At 46.2% G+C, this 26,992-nt stretch overlaps 1 protein-coding gene across 2 annotated transcripts in view; it reads right to left on the bottom strand.

Annotated features, from left to right (window-relative positions):
* Positions 1 to 26,992, bottom strand: part of Gpa2 (Glycoprotein hormone alpha 2) — an 89,393-nt gene that overhangs the window by 10,434 nt on the left and 51,967 nt on the right. For both annotated transcript variants that reach the window (XM_077674628.1, XM_077674629.1), the window contains one exon: positions 8,739 to 8,914. In XM_077674628.1, the coding sequence (XP_077530754.1) occupies positions 8,739 to 8,914 (176 nt within the window). The remainder of the gene's footprint in view (positions 1 to 8,738; positions 8,915 to 26,992) is intronic.

The following is a 26,992-nucleotide window of genomic DNA, read 5'->3' as shown; positions in this document are numbered from 1 at the left end:
GACCAAGAGAAGCCAATGCATGGTATTTGTCTACGAACCTCCTAGTAAGCTGCTGGGTCACATGATCGAACTCAAGAGAAAAATAACAAAGAAAAGTGACTCGTTTGTTCATTACAGCGCAGATTGAAGTCGAGCTTGACGAATGAGTGAATCGGCAACATCGGTGCGCTCCGCGGTTATCAGGGGTAGCGCTTCGCTGCTCTTATGTGCCATACAAGCGTTGGTCGCCGCCGTCTTTTTAAATGCAGAGCATTTCTTAGCCTCGCCTGTTCCTGCGTCGGACGGTGTCAACAGTTTCGCGTCCGCAGCAGGTGCGCCTCTCCTTCCCTCCTCTCTCTCAACAGCAGCTGGCGCGCGCATGCCTCGTAGTCAGCCCGTTCGCTCCGTCACGGTCTCGGCGTAACATGTGCGTGATAGCAGCGCGGTGGCGCATGGAAGGGCGCGCGCTGCTTGCGCATGCGCGCTCTCCCCCCCGTACTGCTCTCCCTCTACTGCGCGCGCTGCAAATATAGCGGCTAGCGGTCGCTCGTGTTTCAGTCACTGCGTTGCTCCTTCCTTCCTTGGTTGACGCTCGTGCCCACGTTTACTCGTGTCTGCTACTCCAGAATCACGGAAGAAGCGATGGAAGCAACACTGCCTTCAATCAGTACTTAGGCCCCAATGCTCTGCATTTACTCGTGTTCCCCTCGCGGGAAGGCGCGGGAATTTTTTGTGATCACGCCATAAACTTGTAACAGAGCAGCAGACGATAGCGTGGCGGCGTGGGAAGCTGATAATGCAAGAAAGCTTGCATTGAAGCAGAGAGCCCAACTATGTTACTAAAAGCGATTGAATGAAATCAATAGATACGGTAAAAAACTTGTGTGATTTCCTTTAGTTCGACATCCGCCTTTCGCTCGCTTTTGGATCAACGTTGCTCGATCTCCGTGTGGTGTTGACGACAATTTTGACCTCCAGAAATGTGTTTTTCTTGCCAGCCTCAGCTACCGTATTTATTTTTATAGTACATGCCAAGTGTTTTTATATCTTTCTTCAGCAATATTTGATACCTTTCTTGCGATTTTTATGAGTGAATCGTCAAATTACACTGCATGTCGTCATAGCTATAGGTGCAGCATGTCACTGATTGCTTACGTCGTGCTTACGCAAAAAAATATGGCGAATTTCTCAGGAATTTGTGCAGTCGAGAATAGGGCCCCAGCTTACGAAATGAAGGTTGCGTAGACGATTCAAGCGGCAATTTAGTGACACCCAAGGCGTGCCGCAAGGGAGCGTATTATCCCTTACATTGTTGCAAAAGTATCTTCTCTGTGTTGCGCAAAACACAATGTTTCGAACATTGAGTGGGTTTAAAATCAGGCATAATGCGACATGAAACCGGAAACCTACCATGAGAGGGTGCGCAATTTGTGTTTATGTAATCTATTTCGCTTTTCGACCTCGCTGGGCGTACAACACACGCGGGGAAAATGCTACGTTTCAAAAACGACACGTGGGGAGAGTGCCACATTCATACACGGGAATTTGGCTTCCCTTGTTGCAGAAAAAGAAATCACCCTTCCTTATCTGGAGGGGAATGTAATGACGAAAGCCGATAGGCTTCCTGCCTTATCAAACTGCGCTGGGGGATTTATATAATGGCACATAAACGTATAACCATGCGTAACTGGAGATAAGCGTAACAGCAATAACCCTGCACAAGTCGCAAAGTAGCGCGTTGAAATAGGCTCTGTATCCTTGCGTCAATATATCTCCCTGTCGAAATTGGTTTAGGAAGGAAGAATTACTGAGACGACCGTATGCCGAGAACAGCCTGCCTCTTCGCAAATAAGCCACGTCGACTATGGCGATGAGAATTACAAATGACCTTCGGGGCAGGTGCAACGTTTTACATTCAGTTTACTGGCCCATCGCCTGCGCTGACGAAGGCGACGATGTCGATGACAATGATTGTTATGGCTGCTGGATTTCCACACTTCGGCAAAGACGGCGTCGAAAGTTTTCTCGTTAACTGGCTCTGCGCCTGCCCAGGTGTTGTTTAGCAACGCCGGATGTATTTCGTTCTGCTTTATATTTGAGGGACACGCTGTGAAATTCAGGTGCCGCTTCTGTGCCACCGATGGCGCCGGATAGCGTCTACCCTGGCTTTTCCACTCATCGGGCTATACAGGGTGTCACAGCTATCATGCACCAAGATTTAAAAAAGATAGCAACGACGTTACTCGAAGAAAACCTAGTGCATAATGTTTGCAGTACTGTGAAGAAGAGGACTAATTTTTTCGTGACTTAGGCCTACATAATTAATTGTATATAATTATCTAACTCGAGAAGTACTGTCCTAATCACTAAAGTGTCAATTAGGCACTTTTAGGTACCCACGAGGGGCATCTAGCTGCGGTATGTTCAGCGGCGAACTAATTGCGCACTCATTTATTCTGACTGATAAAGGAAACCCGCGAAATACGAAAACTACCACGTGATGGCGCTTCCGCGCGCATTGTAAAGCAGCGTCCCCAAATGAACTGCTTGAAAGCAACTGCTTCGCCTGTAACCCGCCCGAAGAGACAGCGCGTCACCTTGATAATGGCATTCATAGAAGGAGCAGCAACAGCAAGATTCGCGGGGCGCGTGTGCAGAGAAGGCACAAACTCGGTCGCGATTTCTTTCTTTCTTTTGTTTCATTCATTCTGGCTAACTCAGAGGCAGCCTGTTTGAGGGCATTGCTTTACGATGCACGCGGAGGCGCCGTCACGAGATATTTTTCATATTTGGGGGATTTTCTTTGTCAGTCAAAATAAATGTGTACGTAATTAGTTCGTCGCTGGAAATACCGCAGTTAGATGCCCCTCGTGGGTACCTACAAGTGCTTCACTGCCACTTTAGTGATTAGGAGAGTACTTCTCGGGTTAGATAATTAATTACAATTAATTAGTTTAGTCTCACCGACGAAAAAAAATGCTGCCCGCTTCTCCACAGTGCTGCAAAAATTATGCACGAGGTTTTCTTCGAGTTACGCCGTTACTCTTTTTTTAAATCTTGGTGCAGGATAGCTGGGACACCCTGTATATGCTTGCGCATTTAAATAAAACGACTCAACAGCACTAAATTCTTTCAACGTAGGCAGGTACGCCCTCATGAGCGGTAACTGAAAAGAATAAGATTGTAATGGAGGTGCTTGATACGCACAGCCTTTGTCAAACTTTTCCAGGCCAATGCTAAGCCTTCTGGGCCACAATAAATTCAAAAAATAAGCTTTGCCTTTACATGTGTCAAAAATATTTTTTGACAGTAAGAAAGAAATGTCTTCCTAGCTTACACCTCCTTCTCAGCAAAAAATCTTGGCAGATGGCTATGACTCCCGCTTCGGAAGCCGTATAATACAAATCAAGCCAAGCCAAACCAACGGATTCGCAGAGCTTGCAAATAGGCTTAACAATAAAATTTTCATGTCTGTGCAAAAGATCCACGGATGCGCGGACGTTTGAAGGTGTGTGTGCTAGTGCTAACGTCAAGTCTCGGGTATGAAGCATGCCTGTTCGCAATAGCACGCACACCTCCCACTTTTACGCATGTTTACTTTGTGTCTTGTAGCAACCCTGGTAGCGGCTCATGTGTAAGCCAAAAAAAAAAATATTCGACGCGCACCTGCTGACTTCGCTGCAAATGTCGTCAGAAGACCAGACTCTTCTGCTGCCTCTGTCACGTAAAGGCGGCTCTACTCTTCACCGCCCATCTCTCAGGCTTGTTCGCTCCTTCTGCTCCTCCCACAATAAACACGGAGAAGGTTTGCTAAAGTCAATTTCATTTTCTTGCGTTCCGCTGCTTGCGTCATCTCATAGAACCTTTCTTACCATAGAGTTTCATATTAATATATACTAGAGGGAAATCTGGCGCTGCATTCGCGGGCCGCCGTGGGCGGCGCCATTGCAGCTAGCGACGTTCCTCACCTCATTGGCTTGGTTAGCCACATCGCTTCTTTTTCCCCTTGAAGCCAAAATGAACAAAAACGGGTAACATTGTTTTTTATTCAGCTTGCATGAAGCTTCCAAATAATCCCTGACAAATACATCTTTCTGGAGCTTTACTTTACAATGATAAAACAAATTCGATTAATCTTCTGCAGTAATATTGCATTTTTGCAGCCAGAGGCGACTTTTCAGCCTGTTCGTGAGCCATGCCAAGGACAAGTGGAAAGTTCCTGCCCGGTAGATGACGGAACGCTCGCTGATACGCGGCTCCCCTGGACGGTGGCGCCAGATTTCCCTCTAGTGTATATTAGTATGAAACTATGTTTCTTACTGTTGAGCTTGGAACACCGCCACGAGGTCCGGGCTCGCCCGAGCTGTTTTTGTATTTTTGGGTCAAAATATGGTTTTTAAGCTCGTATTTTTCATTGGCATTGGCAAATATCAAGCACACGTTTATTTTTAATATAACGACAACTGTGAGTACCATTTCTGCAGTGATGTTTTGCCTCAAATAGGCCTAATGTTATTTGTTCGCCCAGGAATGTTCGCGAGTATGATGCATGTTTCTAGATTTAGTGGTTCGCAAAGATTTTGCCTATGTAAACGTCTCGTTCCAGAATTCTGTTAACTTTTTTAGATGGCTCAATCGAGGGACAAATAGATATGTACAATGACAGAACAGAATCTTCTTATTTAAGTAGCCCAAGAAAGAATGCCGTCTCCTTCCTGAATTCGTGTTGTGCAACGGTCTGTCTGTACCGGCGTTTACGACGAGCTGGGAATACTGCATCTTGTCGGGCGTGGCTTCCTGCACTGACCGCGCCCTGAACGGAAATCAATGCGGCAGTTCGACCCATCTGGATGCTCTAACGAAGTGCAAATGTTTTACGATGATCCGACGACCGCACGGTTGGCGTTTAACCAACGCTGATTCTTCCCACTATTGCAAATGCTAATGAAAACAGGACATTTTATGTCTCCATTTTATGTCGGCAGTGGCGTACATGCCCCTGATACTGGCTTTTCGACATATCGACATATTGATGGTATCAATATCGACATAATGATATTTGTCCCAAGGCAGCCCCTATTCTTTGCTGCTGCACCTTTTGCTCTGTTTTTTTATATTCCCGGTATGATAAGTTCTCCAAAAATTATAACACTGTAACCAAGTTATATCCTACACAGTGCCCACGTGCACGTCATGCCGGTCCTGCTAGTTAAATGCGACTGTTACGAAGAGTGTTGCTATTGTTATTATTACCCTTATTACTAGTACTGTTACCACTACTGCTATCAGTACCACAGCTTGCAATGCTACATCGACTGCTGTATATGCTATAATGCTTATATTTATTTTATTACCCATACGATGACCTCTACTCTGCAGAATACCGTTTCAACTTCTACTATTCCAACTCCAACTATTCATTGACTGCTACTGCTGCTGCTATACGTACGGTATTACAAATTATATCCCTACTATTTGTAATAACACTATTACTAGACCTACTACTATTAGTAGCTCTAGTAGTTGTAGTAGTGCCTCTGCTTATACCATTACAACCTCCTGCATTATTACGTAACTGGTACTTCAGGTACTGTACTTATAGGACTACGTTTTATACTACCACGCCACGCTGCTACTAGCAGTTCGGCAGCTACCAATACTAGTTCATCTACTAGCCCCTGTAGCCATATGTCTGTTATTAACCAGTTATATGGCTACACGTGCAGCCAAAGCTCATTAAAACTATTAAAACTATTTTAGGGGCGAAGCTCCTAAAGCCATGGGTCTGTCCATCACTTGTGTCTCGTGGTACGTGACCGCCGCATGCTTTCGGAGATGTCGCAAAGTGGGCCGTGTTGCACGCGCTAGAACCGGCTGCAACCGGCAGCGCAAACTCGGCACCGGGAGCGCGAGCTTGTCTGTGTTCGCCAACGGAGGCGCGAGCGCACGTGCACTGCGAGGGGAGATCACGCAAGAGGTGGGTGGTGGTGGTGATTTATTAACAAAGGAGGGAAGAGAAAAGGCCTGGGGATATTGTTGAACTCAACGGGGAGTTCACCCTCATACGACCCAGTCCAGGGAAGGGGATTGGGGCTTCAAAGGATAGGAAGAGAGAAGGGGGAAGAGAAGAGCGTTAGGAGAGTGGGAGATAGTCTATATCGCGTTCGTTTAGTCCATGACTCGATGGCTACAAACGCAGTGCTAGTCCTGTTGTAACCAGGAAGTTGACTAGGTGCTGGAAGACCTCCCGTCGGATGGCGTCCGGTCCCGTGGGGAACAGGAAGTCTTCTAGCTTGTGGCTTGGGGCACCGAGTCGCTGGAGTTCGGCCCGGAGTTGTGTCCTTGCGGTGTCGTGCTGCGGGCAAGAGCACAGCAAGTGCTCTAGCGTCTCGGGCTCTGGGCAGTCGGCGCAGGTGGGGGATGCTCGGCGGCCTTGGGGGTGCAAGCGCGCTCCCACGTTGCAGCAATTGAGCCGCAGGCGAAGAAGGAGCGACCGGGCGTCTCTGCTAATGCGTCCGGGCAAGACCCGTGGGGCCTGGCCACTAACTACTCGGGCATCTGGATGCTTACAAGAGATCACGCCACGAACGCAGGCAGTCGTTCTCGGAGATCGAACGAGACGCAAGGACCTTTGCTCGTTTCCTCTCGTCTTGTTCGGGCACAAGTTCGCCCTAACTAAAAATTCTTTCTTTACCGTTGTGTCCCATCCTACGTGACAAATTGTGGTGGAGGTGCGGGGTGGTCCTCGATGGCGCGGGGTCTTTCACCAGGTCTGGGCCTGGGAGCATTGACTCCGAAAATAAAAGTTGTACAATGTACAATGTACAATGTACGCAGACAGTCTTACGTCTTTCTTAATGATGTAATGGGCGAACTTTCACGGGAGAGTTACGGTTACCGATGATCTCCCCCTCTCGAGCTTGGCCCCACTTATCATCATTCATTCCGTGGATATGGCGTGATTTTTTTGGCAAATGTATTTGGTAAGCTCCACTGTGGTGACCACTGTTATTTATGCTTCTTGGGTAGTGGAACAAAGAGAGGGGCATCTACCTCTTTGTGTGCGTAGCTATCTAACGCCCTTTCGTGCTTTGCTCCGCCATCTTTTTGTGTGTAACAGGTGAATTCACACGCGAGAAAAAAGAGACACACGTTGTTTCAATGAGTTTCTCACGTTGGTTGGCAGCAGTCACACTGCTGTCCTTTTTCCTGAAGGCATCACAAAGACGCTGCTTCTATGCTGGATACCACATCACTGTCGCCAAGGAGGATCATGATCCCTAAGTATAGGCCATGGATTATAATTCTAAAACAATGTCATTATGCGCCACTGAATTTCGTTAGAAGCCCCACTGTTATATCAGTAACGGGTGCTCTAGTTAGCGAAGATCGTGTTATGACCCACAAACGTAAGCACGATCTGGCAATTTTCTTATAGGCGCGAGAAGTTCAGCATATTTTGCGAGAAAAACTGCCCTATTTTGGCTTTGAAAACCCCATAACATCGTGATAGGACAAAAGCCATGAACATTCTTGCTCATAAAGCGTTGTCCAATGCACTTCCGCTTATATCTGCTTCTTTGGGGGTAGGGGACTCTTTGCAAGACTTGCAGGTGACACTTTACAGTACACACAGTGAATTCAGCGTTCGCGCACAAACTTTTTGTCTTCGGCTCTCTTGGCGCTAGCGCTGTAATTGATTGATTGATTGATTGATTGATTGATTGATTGATTGATTGATTGATTGATTGATTGATTGATTGATTGATTGAACTTCTTGACTGAAAGAAATAATTGATTTCATTACCCGTCTCTAGAACGTTGCCTAGTACACCTCTGCGGGTCTGTGGCAATGTCGGTGAGCTTAATTCAAGTTGCAGAAGATGTCTACGCGTGTGTTGCTAAAGATGTTGATGCGATAGCGTCATTATCATCCTTTTCCTTTTGTACCTTTTACTTCTATCCGCGGGTACCACTAAGAGGCTTGCACAATGGCGCCTTTTAGGACTGCTTAGCTTAACGTTTGGTAGTCCTAACGTTAAGCCCAACGACCCGAAAAGCGCATCAAGCTTTTTTATCTCAAGATGGGGATGCCGTTTGACCATGCTAAACTGCGAAACACGACATTAGGCCTAAATTCATGCTTGCGCATGCTCACTTGTCCCGTCCCTCCAGCTTACGCTAACTCCACAGCAATGGCAACGCGTTTGCTAAGTCTTTACCTTACAGCTGCAAAATTCAGGGGGAATGTAGAAGTACCTTCGTACAACAGTATAAATTAGAACATGCCTGGTACCCTATATTAATACTTTCATTGCAATAGTAGTCAGTCACTAGATCTTCTCTTGAACGGACGCCTCCAGGACACGGGTACCCCGTCAGCGTATTATTAGTGTTTTCGTTTGTTTCTTTCTGTGCTTTTACAGGTTCGCGATTCCCATTTTACAATATGATCATGCAACAGAGAAACGACTTCTACTTTTTATAACTCATTCTAGTAGCTAAGGGCTTAAGATTAGTGGAACGCAGCTTGGAACAATACGCTAGAATAGTGAACCTCACTCTGTATTGTACCGACCGCCTTAGGTTATGGTAACGCTGCTCTGAACAATACGTCACGCGGAGTAATGTATGGGATCTTTAGTTGCAACGACCACATGCCTGCGTGAGCACAAGTATGCTTGAAGGTATAGCCGCACCATACAGCCGCAGTTTTTCGTAACAGACCTTCGAGGAGACGGAGGAGAAATGTTACTCACGTCTTCTGTGTCCATGATATTGCAGCACTGGCCGAATGACGTCACCTTCTGGTTGCGGTTCATTCGGAGCGTGAACTCCGGCGACGGGATCGAGTACGATGTGCAGAAACCTCGGCAAGCGTTGGTCGTGATGTCGAACTCCACGCAGTCGGGGATGCTAACCCTCCGCGTGTGACCTGCGCACGCCAGAGAAGATGGGGAAATTGTGCGGCATGATTAGAAATTTGCCGTTAAAACCAGACAAGAAATTTTTGTGGAGTGCATGTCGTCTAGATCATGTGAAAGCCTGCGTTTTATACACGGGGGTAACCAGAAGGAATTTATTGATAAACAGGGGGGAAAAAATCTAAATTTGCCACTAAAATCTCTGAAGTCTGAAAAGTGGCGCCATGTAGCGTCTAAACGTAACACTACGTTACGGGTCCAAACAACTCCGTCGATTTCAACGCGTGATTTAATTACAAAAACTGCATGAATGAATGAATGTTGCCCATGATTGTTTGTTTTAGCCACATTCAAGTTTTTAAACCTCTTTTAACCTCACGCGCAGTTAAAAATATGTTGCAGCACGGTTGACTGACATGGTTGCCAGCAGTCATCTTGGCGCGTAGGTCTAAAAATTCTGATTTTAAAAGTTCTAGGGCGCTATGAGAAAAACCGCATCGGGTTATAAGGTGTTTTAAGTGATGCCCTTTCATTTCGGATAAAGAAAATATACTCTACAATAATCGGTTGTCTGTCCATTCAAGAGCGTCTGCCAATGAGGAGCCATTTCACAATGTGAATGTGGATGACCTGCGAAGCCGTAGCACCCCGCAAGGGGTTAGGCAAGGGGTAAGGCAGGGGTACCCGTATTTACTTCCGTCCTTTGGCACTGATAGTGCCGATATCATTCTGATATCTGATAACCGTTATATACACTGATTGGTTTCGTTGGAATCATAGACACATTCTTAGCCAAAGTTAAATGTATACACGACCTTGTATGAGTAGCTGACTTGGATTGATGTGGCTCTTCAAACCATGCTGTTCCAGCAGAAACTGAGCGGACCATTTTTTGTCGGGTTTTGAAATGTCCCCAGTGAAGTGTCCAACGATCACCACATGGGTAGTGTCATTATGGCTAACCCATGCAAAATGCGGGGTGATTAACATCCCGGCATCACATTTATGCGTGCGCCTGGATATATACACATACAAGAGAGCCTTGAACCAAGACAAAGAGCGTGAGTTCATAGGCTTCTGTGAAAACGCAAGCGCTGCATATTTCGTGTATGCGCTTCTAACCCCTGCCCTTGCTGGCAGGATTTGGTCAAGTAGACGGCCTTTTGCATACGCATGCACCCATGCCGACTAGCGCGCAATTTGTCCAAAAGCATATGTTGTCCGCGCACATCGACAATTGACCCGTTCTTGCACGGGAGGTTGCCAGACCGATTAGTACAAGATTGAACAAAATGGAGCTCAGGACGCCTCCTTGGCGGACACCGCGGTGGGTATAGTGCATTGATGTTAAACCATCTTAATCCTTACAAAGAATGACCTCCTGAAGTTTCCGCATTAATCACAAACGCCGGAAAAGTATTTTAAACAATGTTAGGAGACTAGTGCATTTGCTCCAATTGCATTCAAGTTTTCGCGACAAGATGTTATGCTTAGGGTGTGAGAAGGTTTAGCGAGGTCTCGAAATACTCAGGCATTATGAATAGAATGTTGAAAATAATGAGTTGAAGAAAGCTGTTATAAATGAGTTCAGCTTCTTGTGCAGAAGCCAAATTGGTCACGTTGTAATGAGAGATATTTAGCTGCAGAAATATCGAAACGCTAAACAAATCATTTTACCGATCTTTTGAAGCAAGAGAAAATTAGAATTGGGAGGAAGTTATCAGCTAAACTTTTGTTGCCCATTTTCTATTAAACCGTGGCGCATTTCACTAAAGAGGAGAAACGAACCGGTTTTCAAATGAAATGTATTAGAGGCGTGATGTCATGGAAATGAGTACTCTTTTTTATTAAGACGAACAAGTATATTCCACGAGACATGATATAAAAATAAATTATTAGTAGCCAGTGGTGAACATCTTATGCCTTGAGCTCGCGAAATTGGATTTTGTTCCGATGCGCACGCCTTGCTGTGACTTTCTGTTTCGCCGCCCAGAAGTGGCTACGCACTATGTTGTACAACAGGCGAAAGCGGTGGCGGGAGTCCCGGGACCAATCGAGACGTTTGTTACTTTGTGTAGCACGAATGGGGTACATAGTGTCTTAAAAATTTTCCACTGTTTTTATGAATAAAATTTTCCACTGTTTTTATGGACGGACGGACGGACAGACAGACAGACAGACAGACAGACAGACAGACAGACAGACAGACAGACAGACAGACAGACAGACAGACAGACAGACAGACAGACAGAGAGAGTAAAGGGAAACCTTCAGACATGGCAGGCACCTGGAGAAGCAGCGAAGAACTGTCAGATGTTGAAAGGAAATGCAAGTGGATGAATAAATTGATGATAACGAAGCAAATAAATATTAAAAAAGGACTCCTGATTGAAACGTCTTTTAAGTTTTAACTAGGTGTTTGCACCGGAAAGAGCTTCCGAATTGAATATAAGCTTCAGACAGCAATTTTGTATTCCTTTCAAGAAGAGTATAAAATTCGGGAGTGTGCATTGCATTTACCTTAAAATTTTGCTTTAACAATGCTAAATTTGTTTCTTGTTACATGGACAGCAGACGTGGCCTGTGATGGTTTTCACCAATGTTAAAATTACAAAACCACCCTTCGTTCTGTCTGGATAGGTTCTCATTCTACTGGCCTGGAAAATGAGCGGAGATTTATTATTTGAAAAAGCGGCTTTCCAAACTATTCCATCTCTATACGGGGTTGAACAAAAAACATCCCGTTCAAAGCATCGCGCCGAATGCTTACCAGAATTTGATACCAGCGGTAATAATTCCACTACGCCTTGAACCCGTCACTCGGAAAAATGCGTATAAAAGTTATTTTCTCGATGTCGAAGCCTCGTGTAATTTGTTTTCTCGTAAGCCTGTTTCTTCCCATAACCATCATGTAAGGCTTACCCAGGTAATGATTTAGGGCTTTAGAATCAACGTAATTGATATGTCTGAATAGCAACCAACTTTTACATTTACAATCAAGGCTTGCTTACACAAGCTAAATACTTCCTCTCCAGACACGTACTTACCAAACAAAATCCAGGCAATCAAAACGTTTTAAGATTAGATAAACATATTTTTACTTTTTATCAATTTATTGCAGATCTATTAAAGTCCTGACGCTTTTCCGAAACATAGCTCCTGTTGCCGCAGTAATCTAAAATACAAGATACAACATGCTGCCATAAAAAAGTGCAGTTGGCAACCAATGAAGCAAAGCTTTAGACTGTAATTGATCGTTCTGCACATTCCTTTGAAATACGAAATGCATTCTTTCGGAAAGCAGACGTGCCACATAGAGAACTCCAATGTTCATCAAAGGCAAATGCATGGCTCTATTGTTTAGTGCAAAATTTCTCGGAGGGTGGACCGCACTCTTGCTTCACATCGCGCGTACAGGCTTAAGACGGTTTTGAAGCCTAAGACAAGCGCACAGGTTTCGTGTGGTCCACCCTCCGAGAAATTTCGCAATAAAAACAGAGCCATGCGCCCGCCTTTGATTAACATTGGAGTTTTTTTATGTTAGCATTTCGAGACACTTAGTTGGAAGCTGCTTAACACTACCGTTGTAAAAGTGAACATGAATGATGTTAAGCGGCATACCCGAGTTTTCTAGAGAAATGTTCCAATTATACTGCAATGAGGCGGCACGTCCGCTTTCTGAAAGAATGCATTTCCTATTTAGAAGGAACGTGCAGAACGATCAATTACAGTCTAAAGCTTTGCTTCATCGGCTTCCAGCTGCCCTTTCTATGGCAGCATGTTATATCTTGTATTTTAGATTTCTGCGGCAACAACACCTATGTTACGGAAGAGGGTGAGGCCTTTAATAAATATGCAAAATATTGATAAAAAGCAAAAATATGTTTCTGTAATCTTAAAACAAGTTTTGATTGTCTTGATTTTGTTTGGAGAGGACGTGTCTGGAGAGGATATTTTTACCTTGTGTAAGCAAGCCTTGATTGCAAATGTAAAAGTTGATCACCATTCAGACATACAAATTACGTTGATTCTAAAGCCCTGAATCATTACCTGGGCGTGCCTTAGATTATGGTTATGAAAGAACCAGGCCTACGATAAAACAAATTACACGAGGCTTCGACACCGAGAAAATAACTTTCATACACATTTTTCCAAGTGAGGGGTTCAAGGGACGCGTATGTGGAATTATTACCGCTGGTATGAAATTATGGTAAGCATTCAGCGAGATGCTTTGAACGGAACGTTGTTTGTTCAACCCCGTATAGAGATGGAATAGTTGGAAAAGCTGCTTTTTATTATAATAAATCTTTGCTCATTTCCCAGCCCTGTAGAATGAGAACCTATCCAGACAGAACGAAGGGTGATGTTGTAATTTTTACTTTGCCGAAAACCATCACAGGCCACGTCTGCTGTCCGTGTAACAAGAGACAAATTGAGCATTGTTAAAGCAAAATTTTAGGGTAAAATGCAATGCACACTTCCGCATTTTATATTCTTCTTGAAAGGGATACAAAATTGCTGTCTGAAGCTTATATTCAATTCGGGAGAACTTTCCGGGGCAAACACCGTTAAAGCTTAAAAGAGGATTCAATCAGGAGTCATTTTTAATATTTATTTCCTTCGTTATCATCAATTTATTCATCCACTTGCATTTCCTTTCAACATCTGACAGTTCCTCGCTGCTTCTCCAGGTGCCTGTCATGTCTGAAGGTTTGCCTTTACTCTGTTTGTCAGTCTGTCTGTCTGTCTCTCTGTCCGTGTCTGTCTGTCTGTCTGTCTGTCTGTCTGTCTGTCTGTCTGTCTGTCTGTCTGTCTGTCTGTCTGTCTGTCTGTCTGTCTGTCTGTCTGTCTGTCTGTCTGTATGTCTGTCTCAAAACCTGTTTAAGCCTGTACCAGGAATCTAACTGAACAGCAAACGAACGTGGGAGAAGGAATGATAGTACAGGGAAAAGACAGAGAACGGGTGATGCTAGGTCATGTAGCGCCTGCGCATTGGGGCAGCGCGGCATGCCACCCAGGTTTGAATTTGAATATGCGAGTATTAATTGGCACATTGCGAGAAAAAGCCGGCGTTGACGTTAGCAGTGGCGTCTACAACGGCAAAATGGCTTCAGGGCCACGTGTCTTTCAAGTGTTCCACAGCGAAAGGCGCTCCATAGCACGTGCCTATACTTGGCAGTAACAAAAAGCGGCCGTCCACGTCCGTCAGTACACTGCAGAACGTAACGAAGCGGGAGAACGCGGCCAAGCGAGCGAACAGAGACAGCGAAGACCACCACCGCTGTGAACGTTCCCATTACAAGTCCACAGTAACGAGCACTGGTGCAACGTGTAGGAGACAGATCGAAGCCATTCAAAAGCGTTGAGGCGTAACCGGTTTGTGAAGCCGGTTACACCTGAAGCCGGTCTCAAGCCGCAATGAGGATGGAACCATTAGAGAACGTCGGGCAGAAGAAAGCTCCTAAGGTGTTAAATTGTACATTTATGTTTACAATGGAGATTTCGGCGCACGTTAAAGATTAATCCGGAGATCAATTTTTATCCGGAGCCCTCAAGATCGGGGGGCACCGGATTAAAAATCAATTTGGAGCCCCCAACTACGGCGCGCATCATCGCCTGTTTAGCGTCGGCGCGCTAAACCTCATAAACAATCAAATTCTTGCGTTCAAAACACGCAAGGCTCTTTAGGTGTTCTAGAAATCTTTTTTTTAATTTTTGGCTTAGTAAACTTTTTCTTGTGCATAATACCATCGGAAAGAATCAATTTTGCTTAACACCAGGGCGTTCAAAATCTTCTGAATTATGCTTCTTCAGTATAGATAACCGCCTTGAGGTGACCATACCAATTCAACGAAGTATATTTTATCACATTCTGGTCTCGGCTACTACACGTATTGCGGCCTACCACACCAAGAGAGTGCTTCACCTTCAGGATATGCTTTCAATAAGTTAGCGAAATTTAGGTCGAACCAATAACATTCCCGAGGAAAGAGATTTGGAATAACCTCGAGAACTGGCGATAACAGCGCTGTTATCCCTTTTCTCTTTGTTCAACTCCCTAATTGATAAAGAGTGCACATAACGAGTCTGCGGATTTTTTTTATTACTCGAAAAAACTTTGTATTGTGTCCAGTCCGCGCACTGCAACGTCCTTCGCGAATGCTAATGAATCATGAAAAAATTAGGTACTAGCCAGGAAAAAGTAACGATTACAAAACATGAAAAACTGCTGTGTCACTAGAGATGGCATGGACGATAAACACTGGGAATATATTTCCTATATTAACGTTTACTGTTGCCCACCGCCTTAGAAGAGTACATACATTTCTCCGTTATACTTTGGTAATGAAAGGGATCAGGGGATGATTAAAGATATTCGCCGGAACGTACGGCTCCCTAAGGCTCCATATTTTGGTGAGAAATTTGCGTTTGAAAGGCAAGTTAATGAACATATTTTAACCATTACAAATTTCCATCCATATACTACAACAAAAGAACGACGTTTTTCTTTCTAGCTTCTCCGCAAAGAATCGAAGTTTATTTCCGTGTTTTACCCCTATCCCCCACACCGCTTTTCGCGCTCGAATAACCACGAGATGCTCCTGAATGTGGCTCAACCTTCAAATAGCTAAAACCCCATTTCGAGGTCCTACGAATGTTTCTCATACCTGGCGGCGGCCGCCTGAATCGTGTCTTCATGTTTAACCAAGGAATTCCTCTCCACCCTCGGAACGTGCAATTCTGTATATTTTTAGCAGCCCAGGAGGCAGCTAAAACCGCCCAATGTTCCCGATTTATTCGCGACCCGTGCTTACCTATTCCCGCTTAAACGTCATGCAGGGTTTTTAGCTTAGACGTTCCCCTTTAGGAACAGCAGAAAATTTTTCCATCGCGTTATAAATTTCACTGCTGAAGGGAAAACTCACGGTACGCTTTGACGCTTACAGCAGCCGCTGAGATTCCTTAAGCGGATCAGAAATTTCAAAGCATTTCGGTTTTAGTTGAATGTCGTATAGAAAATCTTTCGTCTATGCGGCGTTCTTAAGAAATATGTGTTCGTAGCTTATCTGCGCTCACGGCGGGACAAAAGTCTTTCCCAACGTTAAGAGGTCTGAGCTAAATAGCACACCCGGTTAGCTTACTCCTTTTCTAGTGAAGGAATCTTGTTTATGTCACCCCCGCACGGGGCACCTTGAGTATTCATGGTGACGGTGTTGGCGACACCGCGGACCCCGAGCCCCCAACACAAACTGTAACCTACCGTGGTGATGTGTTTAAAGGTGAAGGGTAGAAACCTCAAACGGTGGCCGTCGGAGCCCAGGTCAAGCTCCGGCGGATGGGCTCCCTGTCTGTTTACCAGGCAGGGAGCTCCGGGACCTCTCAGGCTATCAGGGTAAGGTTTGAGAAGAAAGTACCCCCGTCCCCTGCTTTTTTCTATGCTGTATGGAAAATTCAACCCCCCCCCCCAAACGTGATCGGTCCCTGAAAAGGGGCCGCACCGAAGTATCTTTCCCTCCACTTCCAAGCATGAGCTTCCCAAAGCCAGACAAATACTCTCGTTTCCTTGTTATCGAATCCCTTGACACAGCCCGCCCTCTTGCTTCACAATCAGTATTTTTGATGACAAAATACCTTGATGGAATCATTGGGAAAACCTATAACGCCAAAAAACAACGCACAGGTGAAGTCCTTGTTGAAGTAAAAAACCAACAGCAGGCAACCACACTTCTTGGTCAGACGAAAATGGTCGATCTGGACATCAGGGTCACACCCCACCGCAGCCTGAATAGCTCGCAGGGTGTGATCTCTGAGGCAGATCTTCTTAACGAGACAGATGCCGATATTCTTGAAGGTCTAAAGGGTCAGGGTGTCACAGCCGTGCGCCGCATCACGATGCGTAGAGATGATAAGGTAATCCCCACGAAACATATCATCTTGACCTTCAACTGCTCCTCACTTCCTGACCATATCAACGCAGGGTTCATCCGATGCTCCATTCGTCCTTACATTCTGAACCCGCGCCGCTGCTTTAAGTGCCAGCGGTTCGGGCACGGAACCAACTCCTGCCGTGGTCGTCTGACCTGCGCAAAGTGCGCTCAGCATGATCATCCATCTGATAATTGTCCATCATCAACCCTCACCTGCGCCAACTGCCAGGGACCCCATGCCGCCTACTCTCGAACGTGCGAGAAGTTTAAGCAGGAGAAGGCGATCATTAATGTGAAGGTAACTGAGAACATCACCTTCCCAGAGGCGCGAAAGAGGTTCGCCTCTTTCCCCCTGGGGAGGTACGCCGACGCGGCTCGCCGGGGGGCGGAGCGGCGTCTGGTGTCCACAGGGACCCAGTTCAGCGAGTCTGACCTGGTCCCTCCCCCGCGCCCCCCTGGGTTGCCTCTGGCAGCCCAATCCGTTCCCACGCCGCTTGCTGAGGCAGCAGCGGTTGTGGTGACAACCTCTTCTGTAGGGACCGGTGCCGCTCCCGCCTCTGCCTCCCCGTCCTCCAGTGCGTTGGAGGGTGCCAACCGGATGGACACCGGGGGCCCTGCATCGGCTCCCACCGCCACCGCCCCTCCCGTGCCACCTCTGGTGCCCCGGACGCCCTCGGCGGTGGCGGCTCAAACGAAGGGCTCCCGAAAGGGGGCCAAGTCCGAGGGGCCTAGTCCGCCGGGCACCCTTCTGGCATCCGATGAGGAGATGGATGTCGCGCCGTTCCCGCCTGCAACGCAGCGCAAGGAACGGCCTCCGATGTCGAAGCCGACAGAAAGGCCTAGAAATCCTAGAATAACTGCCCCGAAAGACGACACATGAACAAACAGACACACACACACACTCCAGTTATTCTTAAATTTAAATAATGGGAACAGAAAACATCATCCAATGGAACTGCAGAGGCCTCCTTAAAAATCTTGACGATGTGTATGAGATTCTGCATGCCAGTCAGCCAAGTGTCATGTGTCTCCAGGAAACCCACCTCAATTCGAAACAAACAAATTTCTTAAATAGGTACATGGTATTCAGAAAGGACAGGGTTGGCTGCACACACTCTTCAGGAGGTGTGGCAATCGTCGCCCGGAAATCCTTAGCCTGCCACCCTGTCACTCTGAACACTGTCCTTGAGGCTGTAGCAATCCGTACGATAATATTTATAGGTTAATAACGGTGTGCTCCATTTACATTCCTCCTGATTTTGCACTTCTGAGCTCTGATTTCGAGGCACTGGTTGACCAGTTGCCCGAACCATACATACTAACAGGCGACCTTAATGCGCACAACTCTCTTTGGGGCTCCTCCAGAACGGATGCCCGAGGTCGCCTGATAGAGAAGTTTCTTACATCCTCCGGAGCATGCCTTTTCAACAAAAAACAGCCCACATACCATAACTTAGGACACAATACATACTCGCATCTTGACTTGGCGATTGGTTCTGCAGTTCTCTTTCCATGTCTTGAGTGGGGTGTGGGCACAGACCCATATGGTAGTGACCATTTCCCCACTTCCCTAACGTACATAGTTAAAGGCCCATGCAGTCCATCTTCCCATAATAGGTTTAATGAATCAAAAGCAAACTGGAGTACATTCACAGAAACATCTAAACTACACCACGCAACCTTAAAACACCTACACGTGGAGGAAGCAACCCGACTCGTCACGGCACACATACTCGACGCCGCCGAAAAGTCCATGCCCCAGGCCTCTAGTGCGTCCCGCAACCCAAGGAGGCCCTGGTGGAACGAGGACTGTAGGCGGGCGCGAGAGGCCCAGAACAAGGCGTGGGGTGTCCTTCGCCGGTACCCCACGTCAGATAACCTCATTTCTTTGAAACGGGCAAAGGCTTTTGGGAAGCGAGTGCGTCGTGAGGCGAAAAGGGAGAGTTGGCACACCTTCCTCACCTCCATCAACTCATACACTGATACACACAAAGTCTGGACACGAATACGCAAGCTGAAAGGACAACAAAAAAACAGCCTGCCCCTGGTTAGCACAACCGGGGACACACTCGAAGACCAGGCCAACACACTTGCACAACACTTCGAACACGTGTCCAGCTCATCACACTACACAAACACTTTCATGAAGCACAAAACGTCTGCGGAAAAGAAGTCCCTGCGTGATAGCAAGAAGTCGCACACTTCTTACAATTCTCCTTTTTCAATTCATGAGCTGAAGGTTGCTCTGAGCACATGTAAGCCTTCAGCTCCAGGTGCAGACAAAATCGCATACACCATGATACAACACCTACACCCAAACACTCTTGAAACACTCCTACATCTATACAACAACATATGGCTTTCGAGGCACATTCCTCGCTCTTGGAGGGAGGCCATAGTAGTGGCTTTCCTGAAGGAAGGAAAGGACCCTTCCTCTCCTGCTAGCTATCGGCCCATCGCCCTTACAAGCTGCCTTTGCAAGCTCTTCGAGAAGATGATAAACAGGAGACTTGTGTACTTCCTTGAGTACAACGGTCTTCTCGAGGGCTGCCAGGCAGGCTTCAGGGCGGGGCGATCTACAAATGACCAACTTGTCGCCCTTGAATCATACATAAAGGACGCTTTCGTTCACAAACAGTTTTGCACAACGGTATTTTTTGACCTTGAGAAGGCCTATGACACCGCTTGGCGTTACGGGATCCTAAGTGACCTAAAGTCTTTCGGTGTTTCGGGCCATATGCTCAACACCTTTGCTAGTTATTTGTCCGAAAGAACGTTTCGCGTGAGAGTAGGTAGCGCACTCTCAAGAGTTCATGTGCAAGAAAACGGCGTTCCGCAAGGTGGAGTGCTAAGCTGCACTCTGTTCATAGTTAAAATGAACTCCCTTGGGAAGGCATTGCCAACTACAATTTCTTATTCAATGTATGTAGACGACATCCAGCTATCTTTTAAATCATGTAATATGTCCATCTGTGAGCGTCAAGTCCAGCTCGGTGTCAAAAAACTTGCCAGCTGGGCAGACAAGAACGGTTTTAAAGTTAACCCAGAAAAAAGCACCTGTGTTGTCTTTTCCAGGAGGCGTGGGATCCATCTGGACCCAGACATTATCCTTAATGGCGTATCGATTCCTCTGAGGAAGGAACACCAGTTTTTAGGTGTGGTGCTGGATGAAAGGCTTACGTTCATCCCTCACATTAAACAATTGAAACATAAATGTCTAAAGGCTCTCAACATTCTTAAAATCTTGTCCCACCAGTCGTATGGAACGGATAAGCAACTCCTGTTACGTATTTTCGCAAGTCTATTGGGGTCTAGATTGGACTATGGGAGTGTTGTGTATGGGTCAGCCACTAAAACAGCACTTAAAATGCTCGACCCAGTGCTTCACTTGGGGCTTCGCCTCTCTTGTGGCGCATTCCGTACGAGCCCTGTACAGAGTCTTTACGCAGAGTGTGACAAATGGTGCTTATCACACCAGCGAACCTATGTAGACTTGTTATATGCCTCTAAAATTTCATCAATGGACAACCATCCCTTTAAACCGGTTTTTAATGATACATCCACATCAAAACTCTTTTTAAATCGCCCGTCCATTCCTGTTCCCTTCTCGCTCAGAGTAAGGGACGAGGTCGCTATTCATGAGGTCTCCTTTGTAGACACATTCAAGTCATCTATCACTGATCTTGTAGCACCATGGCATCTCCGTCCTGTTGCATGTGACTTGTCTTTCTTAAAATACAATAATAACAGGACACCGAAAAGTGGGATTCTGCAGCATTTCATGTATGTGCAGGATAAATATAAGGCTGCAGAGTTTTTCAGCGATGCATCGAAAACGTTCACTGCAGTGTCTTGTGCGGCGCATGGGCCGAATTTTGAAGCATATAGAACCATGAATGTAAAGACAAGTATTTTTACGGCAGAAGCATATGGCATTTTTCTTGTTGTAAGTCACATAGATGAACAACATATTCCTAAATCCATCATCTATACAGATTCGCTGAGTGTCGTCCGTACATTGTCATCCGGAGAGTCCTCGAAAAACCATGTAGTTAACCTTGTCTTGAAATCAATTGTGCTGGCATATTCTTCAAACCTTGAGGTGACTGTGTGTTGGGTGCCAGGCCACTCTGGCATCGGCGGAAATGAACTGGCGGATGAAATGGCCGCCAATGCTGCACTCCGAAACACAGTAGACATAACAACACTACCTTACACAGACCTCAAGCCACACATAAGACAACACTTGCGCAGAACATGGCAAACACACTGGAATGAACAGACAGACAACGAACTACATGTAATAAAGCCACACTTGGGACGGTACACAGATGACTCGCACAACAGACACACGGAAGTCGCCTTGGGTAGGCTGCGGATAGGGCACACCCATGCAACGCACTCGTATCTTCTGACGGGATCTCCTAGACCCCAGTGCGGCAGGTGCGGAGAGGCCCTATCCGTAGTGCACATACTAATCACATGCAAGGCACTTCACACAACACGACACAAACACTTCAGAGAACTCTACAGACAACATATTCCCCTACATCCATCGTTTTTCCTAGGTGACGATGCCATTGTTTCCGTCAAACGTGTGTTTGAGTATTTGTCAGAAGTCAAGTTTTTAAACCTCATTTCCTATCACGCATCATGAAATCTGGCCCTTTACACCAGCCATCCTCACTGTCTTTTATTGATTTTACTTTTGTTCTTGCTTACTGATTTCAGTGTCTAAGTTCTCACCTCTCATATTTAACCACTGTTTTGGCGCTCTTTGCCCTAGTTGGCCTTGCGCCATTAACATCCAACCATCATCATCATCATTGTTTATGTCACACAAAACCCCTCCAACAGGATAGTATCTATCTTGCTTAGCCACGCCCATATCCTGTGATGTTGTTTCTACGGGGAGGTACTCAAGCGCCGCAGTGTATCACTGCAGTGCTAACGTAAGACGCAACTAGATATGTAATTGCTAGGCTTGGGGGTTTATGGCCGGATGCCCCTCCTGAAACCATGAATCCACCCCTCAGTCCTAGCTTGGTGCTCGTCAGTGATGCAGGGTAGGCACCGCAAACCCCGGGGGGAGAAAGAGGGAGAGCAATAGTGCATGTGAGTGTATATATATATATATATATATATATATATATATATATATATATATATATATATATATATATATATATATATATATATATATATATATATATATATATATATATATATATATATATATATAAACGAATCACAATGCAAAATAAAGGGCTCGTTAAATTATTACAGAAATAAGGGTGGCCAGTCAAGAAGGCGAAGGAAAGCAAAGGGGGAGAATGTGGTAGGTAATTGCTTGAAACAGATACGTATTTTTGAAAGAAAGACAGAAATTGCACCAAATAATGGCCGCCAGCATCTTTTTCTCCTTCCGCCTGAAAGAAGCAAGGAGAAAAACATGCTTTCTTCTCCTTTTTTCCTCTTTTATTTTTCTCATGAAAGAAAGCCTTTCGTTTCGGGAAAGGACTTCCTTTTTTCTTGGTACTCTGAAGAAAGGAAGTCCTCTTCCTGAAATGTCTGGAAACTCTAATTTTTTAAAAATGTTTTCTCGGGTGTCTCTATATTCACTTGCTTTATTTTTCCCGTGTTTTGTGAGTTTTGGGTTGTTTCGTGTGTGTGTGTGCGTGTGTGCATGTGTGCGTGTGCGTGTGCGTGCGTGTGTGTGCGTGTGCGTGCGTGCGTGCGTGCGTGCGTGCGTGCGTGCGTGCGTGTGCGTGCGTGCGTGCGTGCGTGCGTGCGTGCGTGTGTGTGTGTGTGTGTGTGTGTGTGTGTGTGTGTGTGTGTGTGTGTGTGTGTGTGTGTGTGTGTGTGTGTGTGTGTGTGTGTGTGTGTGTGTGTGTGTGTGTGTGTGTGTGTGTGTGTGCAAACTTCTGGGTGCAAACTTCATTCGCCATGTATCAGTCGTTGTGTCCACCACACCTCCTTCGTCTTCTTCGTATCTGCTTTAAACCCGTGGTGGACATTCTTGTAACTAAATTGACTAATTCTTTCCCTCTTTTTTTGCGTCACCCTCGCTGTCGTTACTAAGCTGTCTGCCACTTGGTGTTTCCTTTCATCCTGACAATTTGCACCCTTGGGTAACACTTCCGTCTTGAATGAGCCAAGTTTCAATGCAAACCAGTCGCGTTTCTTTTTCTTCGGTATGGTTGTTTCGACACAGGTTGACGTAGCATTGTTGCTTTTGATGTGTAATGTCAGACAGTCAAATTGTCAACGTTGGTTTCTGGTCGCACATGTCTCCTTACGTCAACTGTAATTGCTGCTTCTTCTGAGCAGTCGTTGTGCGACGGATGGAACGTGGTATCTTCGACAGAGAAACCAACACAGCTGTGTTTTCTATTGGAGGTATATCTAGCCACTTCATTTCAGGCTCGCACTTTTCTTCGCGTTCTTCGGCTACCGCAATATTGTTTCCACTCGCAGTTTCCGTATGTCGTAAATTTTAGGTGTGGAGTACCTTAGGACCCCACAATGTCCGTCCGCATCCGTGCTCATAGCATTTACAATTGCAAAAATTGCCCGCATTTCCCCGAGGGGAAGAATGTGAAAGTGCGAATGCACGAGTTGAATTTGCGCGGTTCGGTAATGTTCGCGAAAGAGAGATCACACACACACACACAACTACAAAGGAATAAAGATGCATTTATTCACAGACACCTATTTGTGTTGTCGTTGTACTTGATTGCTAGAGCGGATCTCAGCTTTGAAATTTCGTGTCAGTACTCCTTTAAGCAGGTGCATTAGCCCTTCTCACGCCCGATTCTTTGCCAATCCCCCACGTGGGTATGTGCATGTCAGCGGCCAGGCAGCGCGCGCCCATCTGCACCCGTTGCCAAGGAAGACGAGGAAATTCCTGGCCAATCCCCTACGTGGGTATGTGCCATGTCAGCGGCCAGGCTGCGCGCGCCCATCTCCACGTGCGCGGACATCGCCGGTGGACGCAGGTTCAGGGTCGCTTAAGAAGTGCATTGCACTTAAAAATCACACAGGCACCAGCAGGATTCGACCCTGCGTCTGGTAGACCAGACAGAGCAATTGTCAGTCGTCTCATTCATTGGACTATGGCCGTTTTTTTCTTTATTTAGTTGGACTAGGACCGTAGGTTAGTACCCGAGAGTGAAGCCGCTTATTTCCTCGTCTGTAACGGTGCGTAGTACCTTAGGACCTCCCAATGTCCGTCCGCATCGATCCGTGCGCACACCACCATCAACCGAAAATCAAGCGAAGTTCGATTTGAGCCGCGAGTTGCAGTTTAATTTAGGGAATAATCAAGGTACAACTCATGGCTCAAATCGAATGATGGTCACGCGCAAATCAGATGCCACTCGGGGCGCAACTTGGATGTCATTTCGAGTCCCCGTACTCCGCATCCTCGCCATCATCCAGGGAGTAGAGATGCTGCCATTTCTTCTATTTGTTGTTTTGCTGCTCTGTAAGACCATTCGAGTTTGAATGGACGTAATTCGAGCACGCAAATTTTTGTAACATCTGCTAACCTTATTTACACTCTCCCTTTCGCAGTACGCAGCTTGCCTTCAAAGTCAAATGCATCAAACATTTCTGCTTCTACGCCGGCAATGTTAACGCTATTTTCTACTTCTAAGGTAATCTGCACCAGGAAATTGTTTTGTTCATTCAGTGTTTTTAAGAGATCAGTCAACTGACGTGAAGGTGGCTTCTCGAAGAGGAGCAAGTCTTCAACCTTGCCGATCACATCTGTTAGTCACTCCCGGACGATGCTCCGTCTTTTGATGAGGGCCTCAATGATCCTATTCAGCGTCATACGTCCGTATAGCTGACGATTACACACACAGGCCAGAAGTCTACGTCATTATACCGGAAACTACGCAGCCGAGAAGGCACATCTCATCTGCCAGCAAAGGTGGTCGTGGTGCCAGAAGGAAGGCCCATACCAACCGTGGGGGATTGGCGAGAAGGGCGCTATCCTAGAGAACGTGTGCTCAAGATTTTTAAAAAATTCCTATAAAAATACATTTGAAACAAGCTTTTGGGGTAAAAACAGGGAATGCGAACCTACATTAGTACATATGCCAAAATGCCAAAAATAAATCCATACACTGCCCAAAAATTAGATACGGCGCGAGAAAGGATTAAAAAAGAAAGGAGAGAGAAATAGCTTGTATTCTGGCGGGAGAACTTTAGTTCATAGGGGAGAAGTGGGAGTAAAAACAGTGATAAAATTAGAACTGATAAAAAGGGAAGGAAAGAAAAAAGGAGACCCGTGAAAAGTACGTAAACAAATAAAATGAGAAGAGAAGGCGGTGAAGAAGAGGCGGCGATCAGGAAGACTGCGAGCATAAGCGCTGGAAGGTTTTAGAGGGAAGCCCGCGGCGGCGACCTGGCGGCTAGCAGGCGAGACGGTCCGATTCAGAAATGAACAAGTATACAGCGCAGGAGAGATTCCTGCAGCGAAAACCCAGTACTTTCGCTCCAAATTACAACATCAGCGCAACTCAGAGTCAATGGACACACTGATTAATAGTGTTCTTCAAGTATCTTTTTCGTATGGAGGACAACCGTCGGCAGGAGAGGGAAAAGTCCCGGGCCATCTCCGCTAACGTGCAATATGGGAAGGGGCGAAGCATGCAGTGTATAAGTGCGCTAACAGATTGTAAGTCTCTCTCTTGCCACATGGCGTGCTCTCATTGGGCGCCAGAGAAGCGGCGGTGAGAGGAGCAATCGCGCGCTTGCTGAGGCGGTGGCGCCCTCTCTGGTGTTGAACCGGGTTGAAGCAATCAAATGTGGCACAGACTGGCCGTGAGCTGTCTTCGTCTCACATTCCGCAGCATGCGTTCTAGCGTGTGGCGTTCCAAAACGAGTGTACCGGTGTTTTCTTTTTGTACGCGTTTTTGTCCATGGAGGTGAAACTTCTAGCGCTAGGTGTTAGAAAACGAGTGACCCGGTGTTTTAGTGTCGGAAGTACATGAGATGATATGGGAAGCCGACAGCTGGAGCCGTTAAATTGCTTCGCCCCTAAAATATTCTATTATCTCTAATTCGTTACAAAATGCACAGAGGGGTGAAGGGGCTAGATCACAGCGGCGCAAATAATTATAGAAATTTGGTACGCAACACAGACATTTAGTAAGGCCAGCTTCACAAGCCCGTGATTGATTAACCCTGCTCTTTCATGCGTACCGGAGGTGCTCGAGCTCTGAGCCTCCATGCGCAGATTCAGCCATGCATTGTACGAGGCCTAAACCATGAATACGGGCCGGAGTAAGGAAATTTATGGGCGGTAGGACCTCCACAACCGAACCATCCAATGCAACGCCCGCCAGAGTGTTCCGATTCGTTGAAGGCACCTTACCAAACGAAGTTCCCGTAATGATGGGGGCAGTTATTAATTAACGGCTCTGCGTAGAGGAGATGTGTTTCGGGACGAAAGGGGAGTGTAAACAGAAAGAGAGTCAGTAAGCACTATTGCGTGTTCTTTTGCAGAACCTAACTTTCGAAGGGGCAGGACAGTTGTTGAATATGTTGCACGATAAGAAGCTAGTGACGTCAGACAATCGGAGAAAAGAGACCCAATCTAAAAATACCCACGACTGCCTTACCATTCCGGATGGAGGCCTCAGTTGCAATGATGACGCGGAAAAACCGCTAAGGTTATCCTTCAAAAGGCCTGATCAGAGGTTCGATTGGAGTAATTTATCAATCGTGGGGAAAATTTGATTTCAAGCTACATCTAAGGATGAGACAGAACGATTAGGTACAGGAAAAGACAAGAGGGCCGCATGTAGCGGGTCTAGTAAGGACGGTACAAATATCACTTGTGGCCGTTTGAACCGGGCCCATGGACTCTCGAAATACAATGAAGTTCATGTAAGAAGGCAGTTTGTGGTCTGAATTTAATCGATGGTATTACTCTGAGAAATGCGTCAACAGTGAGGCAATGATGCGGACGAATAGTGGGGGATTTCGACCTTCCATGTATGAAACGTTAACTGACAGGTAGGTATCGTGAATGACCCGGGCACAGTCTTAAGTCTCGCCGTTACAACATTATCGGTGGTAGAAGTTTGTGCTGAGGGCTTCCTAAGAAGAGCACACATCCAAATTGTAGGATTGAATGGACATACATTC

Source organism: Haemaphysalis longicornis, unplaced genomic scaffold (genome assembly GCF_048455015.1).
Source record: "Haemaphysalis longicornis isolate Haplotype H1 unplaced genomic scaffold, Haemaphysalis longicornis Haplotype H1 scaffold_6, whole genome shotgun sequence".
Classification (NCBI taxonomy): Eukaryota; Metazoa; Arthropoda; class Arachnida; order Ixodida; family Ixodidae; genus Haemaphysalis; species Haemaphysalis longicornis.
Note: the sequence above shows the minus strand (reverse complement) of the source record. Positions and strands in the feature narration are given on the sequence as shown.